The sequence below is a fragment of the Miscanthus floridulus genome, chromosome 4, assembly GCF_019320115.1.
Source record: "Miscanthus floridulus cultivar M001 chromosome 4, ASM1932011v1, whole genome shotgun sequence".
Taxonomy (NCBI): domain Eukaryota; kingdom Viridiplantae; phylum Streptophyta; class Magnoliopsida; order Poales; family Poaceae; genus Miscanthus; species Miscanthus floridulus.
This window is the reverse complement of record NC_089583.1, coordinates 25,366,624-25,384,316: the sequence shown is the minus strand read 5'-3', so window position 1 is coordinate 25,384,316 and position 17,693 is coordinate 25,366,624. Positions and strand designations below refer to the sequence as shown.

Below are 17,693 nucleotides of genomic sequence, written 5' to 3'. Positions count from 1 at the left end.
GGCAAAAATAGGAGCCCGCCGCGGAGAGCGTTATCGCAACGCTGCGCAAATTTGTTTTTGTAGTAGTGCTATTGACTAAGAGCTATGGTAGACGACTATTATTAGATTTCGTTTTATTTTCAAGAATATGATGCAAAAATGTCATTAATTCTGTACTATCAAACCTAAGACAAATGAAACGTAGAAGAGAACAATTGCACATCAGTCACGTGCGGCTGCAAATTAAAAGGGCTGTAAACTCTAAATGACACGTATATGGTCACCACAAATGGCTGCAAAGTCTCTCGTGCTGCCAAGAAAAACACTGGGCGGTTGCAGTGTACCCCCCAAATTCTGTTCCAACAAATCTTCAATTGATAGCTTGTATCGTCCAAATTTCTGTTTCACAAGACTCCATTCAGCATAAAGCACGCAGATCATTACATCATCAAGTGGCAGCTTTTCAGTACTTCACCTTTAATTTCTTATGTTCCACTTCTCACTTTCTCAGTTGTAAGAGAACCTTCACATAAGACTAAGAGGAGGGACTGTTGAAGTAAATCGCTCACATTTTTTCATGCACGTTGGGAGATTAGATCTTCGCCATGATCGGAGCTAGCCTAGCTACTTCCAAGTGCAATAGCTTGGAACACGCCCCCGTTTCACCTAAAGTTACTTGGCCTAGATTGAAATTGGACCGACCTTGAATGGCTTTTCGGATAGTTCCGATCTGGAATGAAATCAGACCATTCTAGGCCTTTCGACCCCCTTCTCGACCCGGATTGGAGCCACACCTACGAACACTTGGAATTGAACCAAACCGACTGGGAACAGGCCGGATCCAGTGACATGCATGGATGGATTCACTTGATCCATGTCTAGGAACCATTCTGACTAGGAATTGTTCCCAGGGAACTGACGAAGCCTAACAAGAATCATTTATATCACAAGAACAAAGCCGGATCCCGTTTATTATTTATTGTTCCGGATGGAAGATCCGAGACAATTTCATTCAGAAATCACCATAGGTGCATATATATGCATGCATCATCTCCTCTCCTTGCTTTGCTTATTATTCGGCCATGGGAGCTAGCTACAAGCTCATCCCATATGCAGCGTGCATGTAGGATGCTCTTGAGCTCTGCACAGTTACTTGGAGGGCACCGTTTGCTCGCCGCCGAGAATCCAGGGGCATTCGGCGACGCCGCTGATGGTGGACAAGTTGCACTCGGCCTCGGTGATGAGGGTGGCGGCGAAGCGCCTCTGCACCTCCCGCGGGCAGCCCGGTAGGTCCTCCAGGGGGCCCTCCAGCTGCGCGTCCGGGCCCAGCGGGATCGCGCCGTCCATGAGGATGCTCAGCGCCGCGCACCGGCAGTACGTCACGATGTCCGCCAGCTCCCGGCAGCACCTCCTCCTCAGCTCCGGCAGCGGGAGGCGCGGCCCGATGCCGCAGGTCCGGCTGGTCACGTACCAGCGGCAGCTCGGGAGCGGGTTGTGCGGGATGGCCCATCCCGGCACACAGTAGCTCCCGGCGCTCGCGCTGGTGGCTGCGAGCACGGAGAGCAGGACGGCGGCTGTGAGGAGTCTGCTGCTGAACGAAGCCATTCCTTCCGACGGTGCCCTTCGATCGATTTCTTGGTGCTGATTTGCGTGGGTGACTTGGAGCACCACGTCGTAAGTGCTATATATATCGAGACTTCGAGAGAAAGACAGGAAATAAATTGGGTGGGCGAGGGGCGGACCGATGCATAGGGAAACAAGCTGGCAATTAAGTGATGTACGTATGTTCTTTATTTGTGCTTGTTGATGGAGTCTTGTGGAACTGAAATTTGGACGATGCCAATGATGATGAGTTGGAACTTTATTTCTTGGATGGAACAGAATTTGGGGGCATATGTGCAACTTGTGTTTTGCGTGGCATTGTTATTACTCCCTCCATTGTGTTGTACATGTCACATTATGTTTATCCAAAGTCAAGCATTACTATATTTAACCGTCTATTTAAAAAAATATTATAGTACCGCAGCGTGTTGTGGCGGCCGCAATGGGCCATAGTGGTTCGCCTAAAGATGGCAACGGGGACCCGATACCCGATACCCGACGGGTATTTGATCCATTAGGGGACGGGGATGGGATCATATCTTTACCCGCGGGCATCTAGATGGGCAAGAATCCATACCCGACAGGTATAGCGGGTACGAGAACGTTTCCTGTTTACCCGTCTCTGTTACCCATTGGGGAACCCGACTATTTGAGCTATCATGCGAGTATTAGGCTCAAAGAAGCTCAACATAGGTATTTTGGTCCAAATCTAAATAGTCATATATATAGTTTGTGTGTTCTAGGAACCCTCGCTCAATTTTTCCTCACCATCTCCGTCAGCAGCACAAGCACGCATGTCTTACGAGCGCTCGTGCCCCTCGCTTCCTCAGTTCGGTCTCTCTGCCACCTTTGCTCGTCCTCCTCGCAACCTCACTCCTTCTCCTCGGCATCTCCGAGACTCCGACACTTATACCCGGGTGAAGAAGAAACGTCTCCGATTGCAAAGCTGTGACCCCAAGTGTCCTTGTTTATCGGGTATGCAGTACCCGTCGGGTATCTGTTACCCGACCGATACCCAACGGGTATGGGGATGGGTAAGAATCTATACCCGAGACAGTTAATGGGGATGGGGACGGGATAAATTCTCCGTAGCGGGGAAGAGAACGTTCCGGCGATACCCGATGGGTATATACCCGTTGCCATCCTTAGGTTCGCCGCATGTTGTCGAGTGCCACCACAAGACGACGCTGAGTTTCACCACAAGAGGCTGAGCGCTACAGCTGTCAATGCTATAACTTGCCGAGCGATGCCATACACTACGGGAAACACGTAATTTGCCAAGTGTAAAAATTTTTGTCGAGTGCTAAATTTCGGGCACTCGGCAAAGACCTGCTTTGTCGAGCGTCGCACTCGGCAAAATATGACACTCGGCAAAGACCTGCACTCGGCAAAGGTAGACACTCGGCAAAGATTGGTAGGGCTTAACGGCATCCAGCGGTGTCCTCTTTGCCGAGTGCCCCCTGTTTGCACTCGGCAAAGAATTTACTTTGCTGAGTGCCAACCCTAGGCACTCGGCAAAATAATTTTTTTTTTGTTTTTTGCCACCAATTTTTTTGAAGCTTTAGTACACTGCCACAAACAACATGTTTAAATTTGGGACATTTTCATTGTCTTTTGGCATATTTCTATAGTTTATTTTGTTTTGTTGAATTTTTCTAGAAAATATAAGTTTGAACTGCAGGTGCATCGAATAATGGATTACATTCGTTCAAAAAATGTTATCCTTGTTTCTTAGTGTAAATTTAGGCTAAATCTAGGAACTGTCTCGAAATTTCGATTAACGTGCTCACGGGGCAACGCCGTCAACCTGCGTGGGAGTGGTTTTTTAATTGTATAAAATGCGAACGAATTTCGAAAATCATGAAACTTGTTGAGTTGTCGCCATATCATATGCGTATGCCGTGGAAAAAAATTGAAAAAGTTTCGAGCACGTTGTCACGTACGATGCTCACAAACCAGGACATCTCCACATGTGACAACGTGCTCGAAACTTTTTCAAATTTTTTCCATGGCATACGCATACGATACGGCGACAACTCGACAAGTTTCATGATTTTCGGAATTCGTTCGCATTTTATACAATTAAAAAACCACTCCCACGTAGGTTGGCGGTGTTGCCCCGTGAGCACGTTGATCGAAATTTCGAGACAGTTCCTGGATTTAGCCTAAATTTATACTAAGAAACAAGGATAATATTTTTTGAACGGATGTAATCCATTATTCGATGCACCTGCAGTTCAAACTTATATTTTCTGGAAAAATTCAACAAAACAAAATAAACTATAGAAATATGCCAAAATGCAATGAAAATGTCCCAAATTTAAACATGTTGTTTGTGGTAGTGTACTAAAGCTTCAAAAAAAATTGGTGGCAAAAAACAAAAAAAATATTTTGCCGAGTGCCTAGGGTTGGCACTCGGCAAAGTAAATTCTTTACCGAGTGCGCCCAGCTGCCACTCGGCAAAGAGCTGCTGAAATTTTATTAAAACTTCGCCGAGTGCCAGATCACGACACTTGGCGAAGAAAATTGACTTTGCCGAGTGCCACCGATCTGGCACTCGGCAAAGCCGCCGTTTCCTTCAACCGCATGGTCGGCGCGCTCTGTGTCTCGCTCTCTCATTCCTCTCTCCCTCTCACCTCTCTCTCCCTCAGCCGCCGCCGCCGACCACCACGCCTCCCCGCGCCGGCCACTGCGGCCACCCTGACCCGGCCACCGCGCCACCCCACGTTGCCCCGGCCACCGCGCCACCCCGCGCCGCCCCGGCCACCGCCACCGCGCCACTGTAGAAGAGAGGAGGAGGCAGGGGAGAAGAGAGGAGAAGGGGAGAAGAGGAGGAGAAGGAAAAGGAGAGAAGGAAGGTGTCGGCCTAGGCCCGTCGACCCTCACACCGCTGCGGTCGTCCCTGTCGTCGTCGCCGACCCTCGTCGCTGCCATTCTCATCGCGAAGGTATGCCCTACACCTGTAGTAGTTAGTAGTAGTACTTAGTAGTGTTAGTAGTAGTTAGTAAGTAGTAGTAGTTAGTAGTTAGTAGTGTTAGTAGTATTGTTAGTAGTAAGTAGTGATAGTAGTAGTGTTAGTAGTAGTAGTGTTAGCGTTGGTAGTAGTTGTAGTGGTAGTAGTACTTGTTGTTGTACTACTCCGATACTTTCATCTGCATGGAAAGAGAACTAAAGTACATGACTCGTCTTGGTATATATGTTTGTTGGCCTTCGTGCCTATGTTTGGTATATATGTGGTTGTTGGCCATCGCGCCTACGTTTCTTGCAGGTTTTGGAAACCTCCCCGTGCAGGGGAGGTGCTGCCGAAATTTTCAATGGATTCTAACCTATTGCTTTTTTATGTAGGAGAAGGACCCATGGGAGGGACTCGGCGACCCTGATCGTCTTCGTCGGCGCTGCTGGTCTGCCTGCACCGCATCGCCTCGCCACTGCACCGACACGCCACTACCCCGCTAGCCTGACTCTACTGCCACCCTAGGTATAACCCCCTCCTCCTTTGCATGCATGTTTTATATGGTCACGTGACCCAGTTAGGCATCTCCTGTTCGAAAGAGATACGGTCAGAGGTATGCAGATCTTTGCATATCTATGACCGTATCTCTTTCGGATTGTTCACGTATTTTGGACAGCCCGCGGATGTGTAGATGGGGTTAGTTTCCATGGTTCGCTCCGGTCCGAGATAGACTTTCGGCATCACCTCCCTGTTGTTCTCCGGATACACACTCTCCCTTGCAGGACGTGTATCGGGAGAACAGCGGGGAGATGCTGTCGAAATTCTATCTCGGATAGGAGCGGAGCCTTGAAACTGACCTCATCTACGCATTCGTGGGTGGGATTAGGACCTATCCTCACCTATTAGATGGTAGGAACGCTGTGCAAATGCAATTGCTGGTTATATTACTCGCTTATATGCCAGAGGATGGAGAACCATGATTGGATGTACACGGGCCACTCAAGTATGACCCCAGAATGGATGACTAAGACTAATGCTTTCTTGGAGCATTCATTTGGCGAGGCTACTAGAGGGTCGAGTCGGATGCCGTGTCCCTGCAGCAAATGTGACAATCGTGTAAGAAAAAATAGGAAGAACGTGGGGGAAGATCTTTGCAAGTATGGATTCACGCCAAACTATACCTATTGGATCCACCATGGTGAAGCCGATCGTATTAGAGAGGAGGTGGTGAGACCATGCCTCGAAGCTTTTGATGGAGATGCAGGGGTAGCAGACTGGATGGATGACTTTTAGGAGGCACAGTTCAGTGAAGGATTAGAGGACGAGCCAGAGGAATCCACAAAGGCGTACTACGATATGCTGTCTTCGGCACAGAAGCCCCTTCATGAAAAGACAATGGTTTTGCAACTGGATGCCATTGGACGCCTAATGGCGTTCAAGTCGTAGTGTAGCATGAGTCGAGACAACTTCGATGGTATATTGGCAGTTGTTGGATCCCTGCTTCTAGAGGGTCACATTCTACCGAAGAACTTGTACGAGTCACAGAAACTTCTTCATGCCCTTAAGATGCCGTATGAGCACATCAATGCTTATCCGAATGGTTGCATCCTATTTAGGAAAGATTGCGAGAAAGCAACGCACTGTCCAAAGTGCAAATCCTCTAGGTATCTGGAGGTCGACACTAGTGATGGCAAGAAGGAATAGCTTGGTATCCCCATGAAGGTCCTACGGTACCTTCCTGTCATACCAAGGATCCAACGGCTATACATGACAGAGGAGTCCACAAAATAGATGACATGGCACAAACATGGCAAAAGATACAATGCTGACAAGATGGTACACCCATCGGATGGCAATGCATGGACCCATTTCGATGGCATACATCATGGTAAAGCTGAGGAGGCTTAGAATGTACGTGTAGCACTGGCAACAGATGGGTTCAACCCCTATGGATTGCTAGCGGCCCCGTACACTTGTTGGCCCGTGTTCGTGATCCCCCTCAATCTCCCCCAGCGTCATGTTTCAACCCAAGAATGTATTCTTGTCACTGATAATTCCTAGACACCTGGGGAACAAGATGGGTTTGTTCATGGAGCCTCTCATTGATGAATTGATCCTTGCTTGGAAAAAGTGGGTACTGATATACGACCGAGCTACAAAGAAGAACTTCACAATGCATGTGTGGTACCACTACTCCCTACATGACTTCCTGGCGTATGGCATATTCTGCGTGTGGTGTGTTCACGGGAAGTTCCCATGCCCAATATGCAAGACAGCTGTGAGGTTCACTTGGCTGAAGAGGGGTGGCAAGTTTTCTTCGTTTGACCAACATCGTCAATTCCTCCCTCTTGACCATCCATTCAGACAAGACATCAAGAACTTCAGGAAAGGGGTTCAAGTCACTGACCCTGCACCTCAGATGATGACCGGTGCCGAGGTCCGTGCTGAGATAGAGGCTCTCAAAGATGATAAAGAGAAAGGTGGTATTATTGGATATGGTGAGGAACACCAGTGGACTCATAAATCGAGCTTGACTAGGCTCCCCTATTTCAATGACCTTCTTGTTCCACACAACATTGATGTAATGCACATAGAAAAGAATATCATCGAGACGCTTTTTGCAACACTAATGGACATTCCTGATAAGTCAAAGGACAACGTTAAGGCTAGACTGGACCTAGCAACGATGTGCGATAGGCCAAAGCAAGTGATGAAACCTCCCGCGCTCGGCAAGAAATGGAGAAGGACTCCGGTCGATTTCGTCTTGAAAAAGGACCAAAGGAAGGAAGTACTGCAGTGGATCCAGACGTTAATGTTCCCTGATGGGCATGCGGCGAATTTGAGTAGGGGAGTGAACTTGTCCACTATGCGAGTCTTAGGGATGAAGAGTCATGACTACCACATATGGATTGAGCGGCTCCTTCCTGCGATGACTCAGGGATACGTCCCTGAGCATGTGTGGCGCGTGCTAGCAGAGTTGAGCTATTTCTTCCGCCAGCTTTGTGCCAAGGAGTTATCTTGGGGCGTGATTGATGACTTGGAGAAAGTGGCACCTGTGTTGCTCTGCAAGTTGGAGAAGATCTTCCCACCCAGCTTCTTCCTGGCGATGCAGCATCTGATTTTGCACCTACCGTACGAGGCACGAATGGGGGGGCATGCAAGCCCGTTGGTGCTATACAATTGAGAGATGTCTAAAGATTCTTTGGAAAAAGTGTAGAAATAAAGCCAAAATTGAGGCTTCTGTGGCAGAGGCATTCATTCTAGAGGAGGTGTCAAACTTCATAGCAGCATACTATAAGGATGGCCTTCCCAGCGTGCACAATCGTCCCCCTCATTACAACGCGGACGAGAGTTCATCGAACCTCAGCCTTTTCAAAGGGCAACTCAGAAAGGCAAGCGCATCGAGCACCAAGACCTTGTGGCATGATGAGTGGCGCACTATCATGTTGTATGTGTTGTTGAACCTTGACGAAGTGAAGCCTTATGTGCAGTAAGTTTTCAATGAGCTTGTTACATACGCCCTTGTCACTATCCTCCATCTATCGACCCTCTTATCTCTTGTTTTTTCAGGGAATTTCTGAAAAAATACTGGAGAGGGAATAGGGCGCCTTCCCCTCAAGAAGAAGATAGTCTTCTCAAAGATGGTGTGCCCAATTTTATATCCTGGTTCGATACGAAGGTACTGTCCAATTTACCTTGTTCAATCTTTGACATCCTACTTTGCTCCTACGAGCGAGTAATGTAACAATCTATCCGACCTCACCTTGCAGGCCCGCAAGGATGCGGAAATGGATGCTGAGTTGAAAGGGCTCGCCAAAGGCTTCACCTACAAGGTCAAGTCATTCAACGTTTATGATGTGAATGGCTATCGCTCTCACACAAGAAACTACGAGCGGAGTCGGCCCAATCGGAAAACCACGAATACCAGAGTTCATACGCCCGGCACCGATGAGCGTGACTACTATGGCATAGTCGAAGAAATATACGAGCTCAATTTTGAGTGTCGCAAAGCTCCTAATCAAGTCATATTCAAATGCCATTGGTTCGATCCTAATGTCACGAGAACAGCCCCTGAGATTGGACAAGTTGAAATTCGACAGGATTCTATCTATCAAGGAGAGGATGTCTATATTGTGGCTCAACAGGCCACGCAAGTTTATTATCTCCCATGGGCATGCCAAAAAGACCCCAATCTTATCGGTTGGTACCTTGTGCAGTTGGTATCGCCGCACGGTAAACTGCCTGTCCCAAACAATGAGGATTACAACTTTGACCCAAACACACGGGAGTTCTATCAACCAGAGGGGCTAGAAGGGAGGTTTGACATAGACATGTTTTCGCTGATGGGCATGGAAGTAGACAATGACATTGATCAGGATGATGGAGATGAGGACAACGGAGAAGAGGTGCAAAATGCTAAGGACTTACAAATGCTTGAGCGATTACAGTTAGGCGATGACAATGATGACAACGATGGAGATGAGCCCGATTTACTCGACAATATTGATAGTGATGACAACACCTATGATCCAGCCGCTGCCGATCATGAAGAATATTTCTAATTCATGTAATACTATATTATTATTATTATTATTGCAATTATGTTTCGTTCATTTTGCATCTCTTTATAAGTACTTGTAATTTAACTATGCTAATTGGTTTACTCTTTGAAATTGTAGGCACTCAATAAAATGTCGGGTGGAAGGCAGGCCCGTCGGGGGGTCAACTCCCTCTACATGAGGGAGCGCTCACCACCCCATGCTGAGGAGGACCCCTTACCGGAGCCGCCGATGAGGAGGACGAGGAGCGGCCACCCCCGCGGCCGTCTGAGGACGAGGGTGCAGCCGGCTGCCACCCCGTCGGTGGACGAGGATGACCAGGCGGTGGGCCTGCACATAGGAGGGGGTGGCACTTCCTCTAACTCGTCGGACCATGGGGAGGCGGCGATAGCAACACCAGGGGGTTCCACTAGCACTGCCTCTGGCTCTACCTTGTCGGGAGTCTACTTGCGTGAGCCCTCGTAGCTCCCGGTGCGGCCGATCCCACTTCACCGATGCCCAGTGATTCGACCCAGCGGCGACAAGTATTATTTCACTACTATTTCATATGACATGTTGAAAATCAAACTGCATCTCCATAATTCTTCTTAATGACTCTTGCAGCAACTAGGAAGTTGTGTACGGAATGGGCCGGCACATCAATGGCACCCTAGGCCTTCTGATTCGGTAGCACTACCCTGGCATGGTCACCTACGCCTCGGTGACTTCGCCGCCCTAGACATGGGACCACTTCTACGCCGCCGAGGACAGCGAGTTCGACACCGTTGTGGCATGGATCAAGGCCGAGTTCTAGGTAAGTCTTTATCGCACTAAATTGGTCAATACTACGCATTCATTGGTCATTCTTGAAATAATGAAATGATACATGATGTCTGCATGCAGGACTTCTTCAGGTGTGACAAAGGGTTTGAGGACCGGGCGGCGCGAGTGCAGGACAAGGTCTGTAGGTCCTGACTCTCGGACCTATACTACGAGACGTGGCTCTAGTGCATTATCAACTACAGCGCCGACGTCCTTGGTTAGGTGGTGAGGAAGGCCGATGCCAGGACCAGGATGCTCACCAAGGAGCAGTACCTCTTGGTAAGTATGAAACATTAATACTGACTCCTTCCATGAAGAATAGGTAGGCTTCATTTCATCTTCTGACATATCAATAACTTGATGGCATGCAGCAATGTCCTGATTGGTGCGCCAGGGACCGCCTCTGCTGGGAGGCCATTGTGGACAGGTGGCTCTCGGAGGAGTGGGTGAAAAAGCACAACATCCATTGGGACTGCCGCCTGCAGATGGGTGGGGCGCCACACCACCAAGGCAACCGGAGCCTCAGCACGTACGCCCAGACATGGGTAATCTTCTTTGTGTTTTCATCTTTATTTATTTATTCTAACGCTCAATTCTCATTACTTGTAATCATCTTTGTGTTTTCCTCGTAGTCCTAGGCGCACCAAGGCCAAGAATGCAATGAGTTCATGGCGTACGCCCTGGCACACAAGGGCAAGGCGATAGCCCCGGAAGTCACCTACAACCCGGCGGACGGGCCCGAGGCATACACTAGCGCGAGCGTCCACAGCAAGCTTGGCGAGTACACCTCGGCGGCCCGCGAGCGCCATGGGGAGGACTTCGATTTGGCCACCTAGCCCCTGGACACAGACCTCCTGATGAGGCTGGGAGGAGGGAAGCAGCACGACCAGTACTGGATGGCGGACAGCACAGTCAACTCTGCCTCTATTCCCAACCTCACCGAGATTCGAGCAAGGAGCACGAGCTCCTCCCTCCCCATACGCTCTCGGCAGCAGAGCTTACAGCAGCAGATGGCGAAACTCTAGGTTAGTACTGTTTTATTCGTTGTTCATTGCTTTTACACATCTACCTTGCCTTTTCATTGTTTAAACATTGCGGGTGGAATGTTGCAGGCCGATTTGCGGAGGTTGGAGGCCCAGCAGGCAGCCCAGGCGGAGGCCCATCGACTGGAGATGGAGGCTGTATAAGCCCAGAGGGTGGCCGAGACGCAGAGGTTGCAGGACAAGTTTAGCTTCATGGCGAGCCTTCAGACCTTGCCAGGTGTGGTCGTGCCCCAGTTGCTGCTCGCTCTAGTTGCGGCTCCTCCTCCTTCTGTAGGGACTCTGGTGAGTATATATGGTTGTTTATTCCTTTAGCTTGTGCGGCCCTCCTATAGATACTCATGAATTCGCTTCTCCTTTGTGTAGCAATAGTCGGCGGGTTCGAACCCGACTCCTCAAGGTGGCCCTTCTCCACAGGCCGGGTGGACAACTAGCCCTCCTCAAGGTGGCAGTTCACACTCCGGGTGGGGAGGCTGGCAGTAGATACCATTTATTTGTTTCTTTTCATGTTGCATGGACTTGTGTTAGACTTAGCCTTATGTTGGACTACTACTAGAGACATGTATATATTGTGATGGATATTGTCATGGATGATGCGAATGTATGATGGATTATGGACAATGGATTTGTATGTGATGTATTATGGATAGTGGATGTGTATGTGATGGGTTATGGATGTGTATGTGATGGAATATGGATGTGTATGTGATATATCCTGTGATGTGTATTGATATATATGTGATTTCTTTGTTTGCGCTGATGGAAAGCAAAAAACAAAAAAAAAATAGCATTTTCCCCCTCTTTGCCGAGTGCCACACTCAGCAAAGAGGGATTTGCCGAGTGCCATGACCATGGCACTCGGCAAAGCTGGGAAGCAGAGACCCAATTTCCTAGCTTTGCCGAGTGCTAGAGCCATGGCACTTGGCAAAGATTTTTTTAAAAAGAAAAAATTTCTTTGCTGAGTGCAAGAGTATGGCACTCGACAAATAATTTTCAAAAAAAAGGAAAATTCTTTGCCGAGTGCCGCTGAGGTGGCACTCGGCAAAGAGGCCGTCAGATTTGACGTCGGTTTTTTTTGCCGAGTGCTGACGTGACACTCGGCAAAGGCTTTACCGAGTGCCCGATATGTGGCACTCGGCAAAGAAACCTTTGCCGATAGGTTCTTTGCCGACTGCTCTTTGCCGAGTGCGGCACTCGGTAAAGCCTTTACCGAGTGTATTTCGGGCTTTGCCGAGTGCCGTAGGCACTCGGCAAATTGCCGGTTTCCAGTAGTGATTGACAATGTTGGTAAAGAAACTCATATGATCTATATAGATGAATTTGGGTGCAATGGTCCCCTACCTAGTATGCCAACTATCGTCGTTTTTTTATGTTCCACTAGTGATCGATGTATCAAGTGTAGTATATGAAATCCCTAGTTTGGTTTAAGTAATTGAACGACAACTAGTGGACTAATATTTCTAATGAGATTATTGAGATAGGTCCACACTTGGAGTTGAGCAAGGCTAGGAGATGGTGGAGATGATGGTCACCACATGAAGCTAGTGCTCAACATGAGAAGAAGAAATTGCAGATGGAAAGCAATCTAGATTCGTGGTGCTCCCGAGTTGGCTCTACAGAAGGTCTGTAGACCCACTAGATTCGTCCGGGGGGGTCAGCATAGAAGCAGTGGAGAAAAGGTTATTCGACCGTTGCACAATAACATTGCATAGCGCGCATGCAGGGGCTCTGAGAGGCCACCAGATTTCTCTAGTGATGGCTCAAACAGAGGTTAGGGTCTCCAACAACTAGTTTTGAATCAAATCTTACCGTTGGATTTTCATAATACTTTATAGAGTGATGGATCTCTGATGGTCACAAGACTTTTCCTATGACCCTGCACACTATCCCCAAATAGAGCATAATGACTAGTTTTTGTTGGAAACTATAAATAGAAGGTGTGTTCGTCCCTTGAGGCTCTCTTGGCCATTTATACTGATACACACACCCTTGAGGAGCTCAAGAACACACTCCACTCGCTCGCATAGCTCAAGACTGATCTAGAGTGAGATTGGAGAGAGATCTAGTGCATTTGCTTAGAGAGTTTGCATCTAGTGGGACTAGCTCATCGTGTTGCTGCAGTTTTATTGTTACTCTTGGTGGTTGCCACCACTTAGATGGCTTGGAGCAGCGAGGCATCATTGAACACTTCTTGTTGGTGGTTGTATGGGGCTCCATCAAAGTTGGTTGTGAAGGGTTTTTGTGCTCACCCCATGGGAGATCGTGTAGGGCAACTCTACTAAAATCAAGAGGCTAGTTGGAGTGCCTTGTTGATTCAATAGGTCATTTACGAGCACCCACATTGGGGGATCAAGCTTGAGTTCTTATTTGGCTTGTGGAGGACCAGAAATCCAAGGACTCGCCTCAATGGGGACATAGTAGGTTGCCCACAACAAACCAAACCCCAGGTAAAAAATTATTGTGTCTCTTGCCCTTGTTGGGTTGCCTCTACTACTCTTGCATTTACTTTGATAATCTTGTGCCTTGAGTACTTGCTTGTGAAGCTCTATAGTCGGATAGAGTAATTTGAGTAGTTTCTTATCTTGAGTAGCTTGATTAGTTGTTAAACTAGCCTCGGGTAGCTTGTGTGCTCTAGTAGTTGTTATAATCTCGCTACTAGAATTGTGTAGGAAGGGCTTGCTTTGAAATGATTAAGCTAGGCTTGTAGTGGCTTTTAGGGTCACTTCTTTTACTAATCACTTTGGCCTAGTGTTGTCTTTGAAGGAAAACTGTAATAGGCTATTCATCCTCCCTTTAGCCATCCTAGATCATTTCAATATATTAGAGAGGTAACCCATGGAACATAGATTTATGTTGGTTTAGGTACAAGATACCTACGTCCAGTGAATATAAGGAACTTTGTTGCTTGTGTGTAGTGGGTCTGGGGTTGATTGTGATTAGGGGATCACAATTATGTGTGTGGATTGAGGATCTATTTAGAATTGCCTACTAGGGGCTCTCTACCCATCCTTACCTAGTCTAGGGGTAGCATAGATACATTCAAACTGCAATTGCAAAGGTAATAACTACTATGCCTGCCCAAATCATAATATGGTCTTCACCAATTTGGATTTTGTTCTCTCATGAAAATCGTGAGTTGTAGAGATGAGAACCATGAAAATCAAGATCCCAAATAAGAAAATAGAAACTAAGAAAACCACAATAGTGAAGGCTAGTAGAGTCTCATCTTTTGTCATTCTTTGCTCAGGTAGAGTCATTATATCAGTTTGCAAGTTAGTTTCCTAGTCGGCTATAATAGATGAAGTTGATTTCCATGTAAATCTTTGCTATACCTTGTCTACCAAGTATATGAGGTTTCCCCATTCAGTTGGGCCTCTTGAGTAGTTGGATTGGGTTGCCCCCTCCTGGTTAGGCAATTTGCCTTGAGATGAGTTTTGTTATTAAGGTACCTAGGTACCCTCTCTCAAGGAAAAACACCCAAATGGTTCATGGTGCACCGAGCAGGCTATGCAAGACGCCCAAACCATATGGGGGTACCTCATCTACTTGGTGGACAAGACATATAAAAGATGTAGTTAGAAATCAACTCTATCTGATTAGATTTCCTTGTAACAAACTAGAAAATTACAACTATAGGTCGATCAGGACTCCTGTATCACTACCCTCTGTACCATACAAGGACGAGTAGGGGGCCCTAATCAAAATAGACCTAACATCCTATTGAAGGTAGTTAACAAACATTATAAACTATCAATATATTATGAATAAGGGCATGAAAGTAATCAGCAACAAATGTTTAGCGGTTTAAACTAACAAATTCTATGAGTTTTGGTGAATCTATATTTTCTGCAGGGTTTATCCAAAAAACCATCAAGGTAGACCTAGATGTCAGAGTTAATCGCGGTTATCCACAGTGAAAATAACCACAGAAGGTTACAGAAGACTCGAGAGGACACCACACCAAAGCGGAGGGCGAGACGCCACCAGGTGGGGCCGGCCAGCCTATGGGCCCCACCTATTAGCCCATTCTCCGAATGTTGGTTCTCCACCATCTCCTAGATTGCATCTTGCCATCCATTCAAGTCGGTTTGATCCGAGGGCTCAGGATTGACGCTCCAGCCTATATTTACCAGCCTGTGTCACCCCCCTGAGGCATCAAAAGCTGATCAAGTCATTTGAGAAGACAGAAACCCTAATCATCCTTAGAGCTCCACCATATTCTAGGGCATAGCTACCTAGGCTAGGTCTAGAGGGAGGCAAGCTTCGCTTGGATTCCTGATCGTGTCAAGAGCGTGCTTTGGTATAATCTTTGTACCCCTCTCTCTTTTGTATCTCTCATTACTTTTATATGTTTGCTACAATTGTTATGAGATTGTTCTTCGTATTAATCATGTTCCTAGTTATAATATTCATCATCTACTTTGATTACATGCTTAGTATAGTTAGATTATCAACATATTCATGCATAAGTTCATATAGCGCTCACTCTTTGGATCTAGGGGTGAGTGGTCGACATTGTGTAAGCGTGGTGCTTATACGTTGTTTACATGCGGATACACCCTATATTTTGGGCCATGTGGTAGATCACGAAAGTGACAATCCTAATGGGTCATTTGTAGTCCACTCCTCGAATATAGGACAAGTAGGATCTAGTTACGAAGGAAGACAGGCTCTATTATTAATCTTCCTTAGTAATATCCCTTATGTGTAGATATGAAGTTGATCTTAACCATGATTACTAAGTGTAATTGCACTAATCAATGTATGCTTTGACTTGTAATTAAGAATGACTTAGGAATTATTCCTCTAATATTCTACTTAGCCATGCTATTGCTATAGAAAGGAGTACTCTGAGTGATCATTTATCATTATTTATCATATTTATCTCATGATTTACCCCTGTTGTGAATAGAAGTTTGGTTATGGTTTATTTCTCCATCATGTGTATAAGTTATCAATATATTACAACCACCCGTTCTTTCCTATGGTAAAAATATAAATAACGATACCTGGAATACTCCTGGGTGAAGTGCTACAATAGTATATTATCTATGCGCTTGCAGATTCCTTTCAATTATATATATTCTATCTAGTCACATGAAGTACTAAAGTACTTCTTAGTGTCATTCTAGAAGTAGCACTAGGTAGTACCAACAAGAATTTCAGGCACCATCGCTCGGGATGATAACTTAGTAATGATGCTAAGAAATGTCAATAATCATTAGGTGACTACTTAAACAAGTGACAAGTTAATAAATACCAACATATCCTATCATGGAATTTCTCTACAAAACACCATCAGTGCCCCTATAACCCAAGTGCATGATGCATAGAGAGACATTCTCAACTAAACATAAGGTACCCTGTACTTGAAGGAGTATAAATCATGTGCTACTACCCCTTTGATTCTCTACGCACAAAACATTGATCTATTGTCATATGGATTTTGCCTTATACACATATGTGTCAGCCGTTTCATTGAGATCATATCCTCTGATTATATAGGCTTGATTTGATATGATGTTGTTTCTTCTTGCACAACAAGTTTTCTATCAACCTTTACAATCCTCCCTATTAGTCAGAACCATGATAGTCTCAACTAGATGTGCTTCAGTGCAAGACATATTCCTTGGTATGCATGTTTTCTTAATGATTTTGCTTCACCATTGGGGAATATCTAGATCAATCTTGTCTAGTACTCCTAATGTGCCAAAAAGGATGACTTGGAATCCTTCCCTTCATCCTTTTGAACTGTATCCTTCCTGACAAGAGTCTAACATAGGGGTATATGTTAAGTCCTCGAGAAGGAGATAGCGGATTGACATAACCCCCTAACCAACTCTATGAATTGCTAAGGGGCTATACCCATTGGGTATGCTTGTGCGTACCCTCTGGCAGAGTTAGGACAATCCCAACCATGCCTAGCCATCGCTCGAGGCTCGGCCACAGCTACAGGCTCCCAGACAATGGGAGCTCGGACCTAACCTCTGCCCCGGTAACTATTCGGGTCTTCTCTCGGACAACAACCAACATTTTGAGCCATGACCAGAAGTCGACTCAGGAATCTAGCAAGCGCCCAGAGCCTGACAACCATGAGGCACTATTGGCCACTCCATTGGTAGGGTCACATAATGGGCATGACGCATCAGGACAAGGAACTCTCCAAGCTCCAAGGGTAGTGGCCTTCAGGCTCACTCGTTAGCCCCTTTGGGCAGGGGAGGTACCTTGCATGTCAAGGAAGCCTCAAGAAGGCTCGCCCGGGGGAGGCTGCCAAAGGCAGACAACCCCTGGCGATCAAGCGCTAGACTATGGCAGTGGTGTGAGGGGGTGGTTATGACATTGTCGGCCCCCTCCTAGATGACAAAGAAGTAGTAGATGGCACCAAGATGGTGAAACGGCGAGCACCTGATAGAGAAGCCTTAGGTTAGAACCGAAACTGACTTGTACACCATGCCCTTCCTCAGGATATAATAGGGGAGGCATGGGCTCCTTAGAAGGGGATGGGGTCCTTGGCCTCTCAAGGACTCAATTGCTAAGAACCCTAGGATAGGACCATGTAATCCCTACCAAACGCTCTCTCGATTTCACTATTGTAATCCCTGACTACTCATTCCTAACACGAAGGACACCATACTACTGGACGTAGGACCTCAGAAGCCTGAACCAGGATAAATCGATCGTGTCCCTTGCGTGTTTGAGTGCCCGAGCCACTGGAGACCCACACATCGACCTCCAACGAACAAACCCGATGCTTGCTAT

General features: G+C 46.8%; 1 protein-coding gene across 1 annotated transcript; it reads right to left on the bottom strand.

Moving 5' to 3' along the window:
- Window positions 1-1,128: 1,128 nt before the first annotated feature.
- Window positions 1,129-1,584, bottom strand: LOC136551182 (trypsin/factor XIIA inhibitor-like). The gene has a single exon (XM_066542754.1). It carries the CDS (start codon window positions 1,582-1,584, stop codon window positions 1,129-1,131), a length of 456 nt encoding a protein of 151 aa, XP_066398851.1.
- Window positions 1,585-17,693: the final 16,109 nt, after the last annotated feature.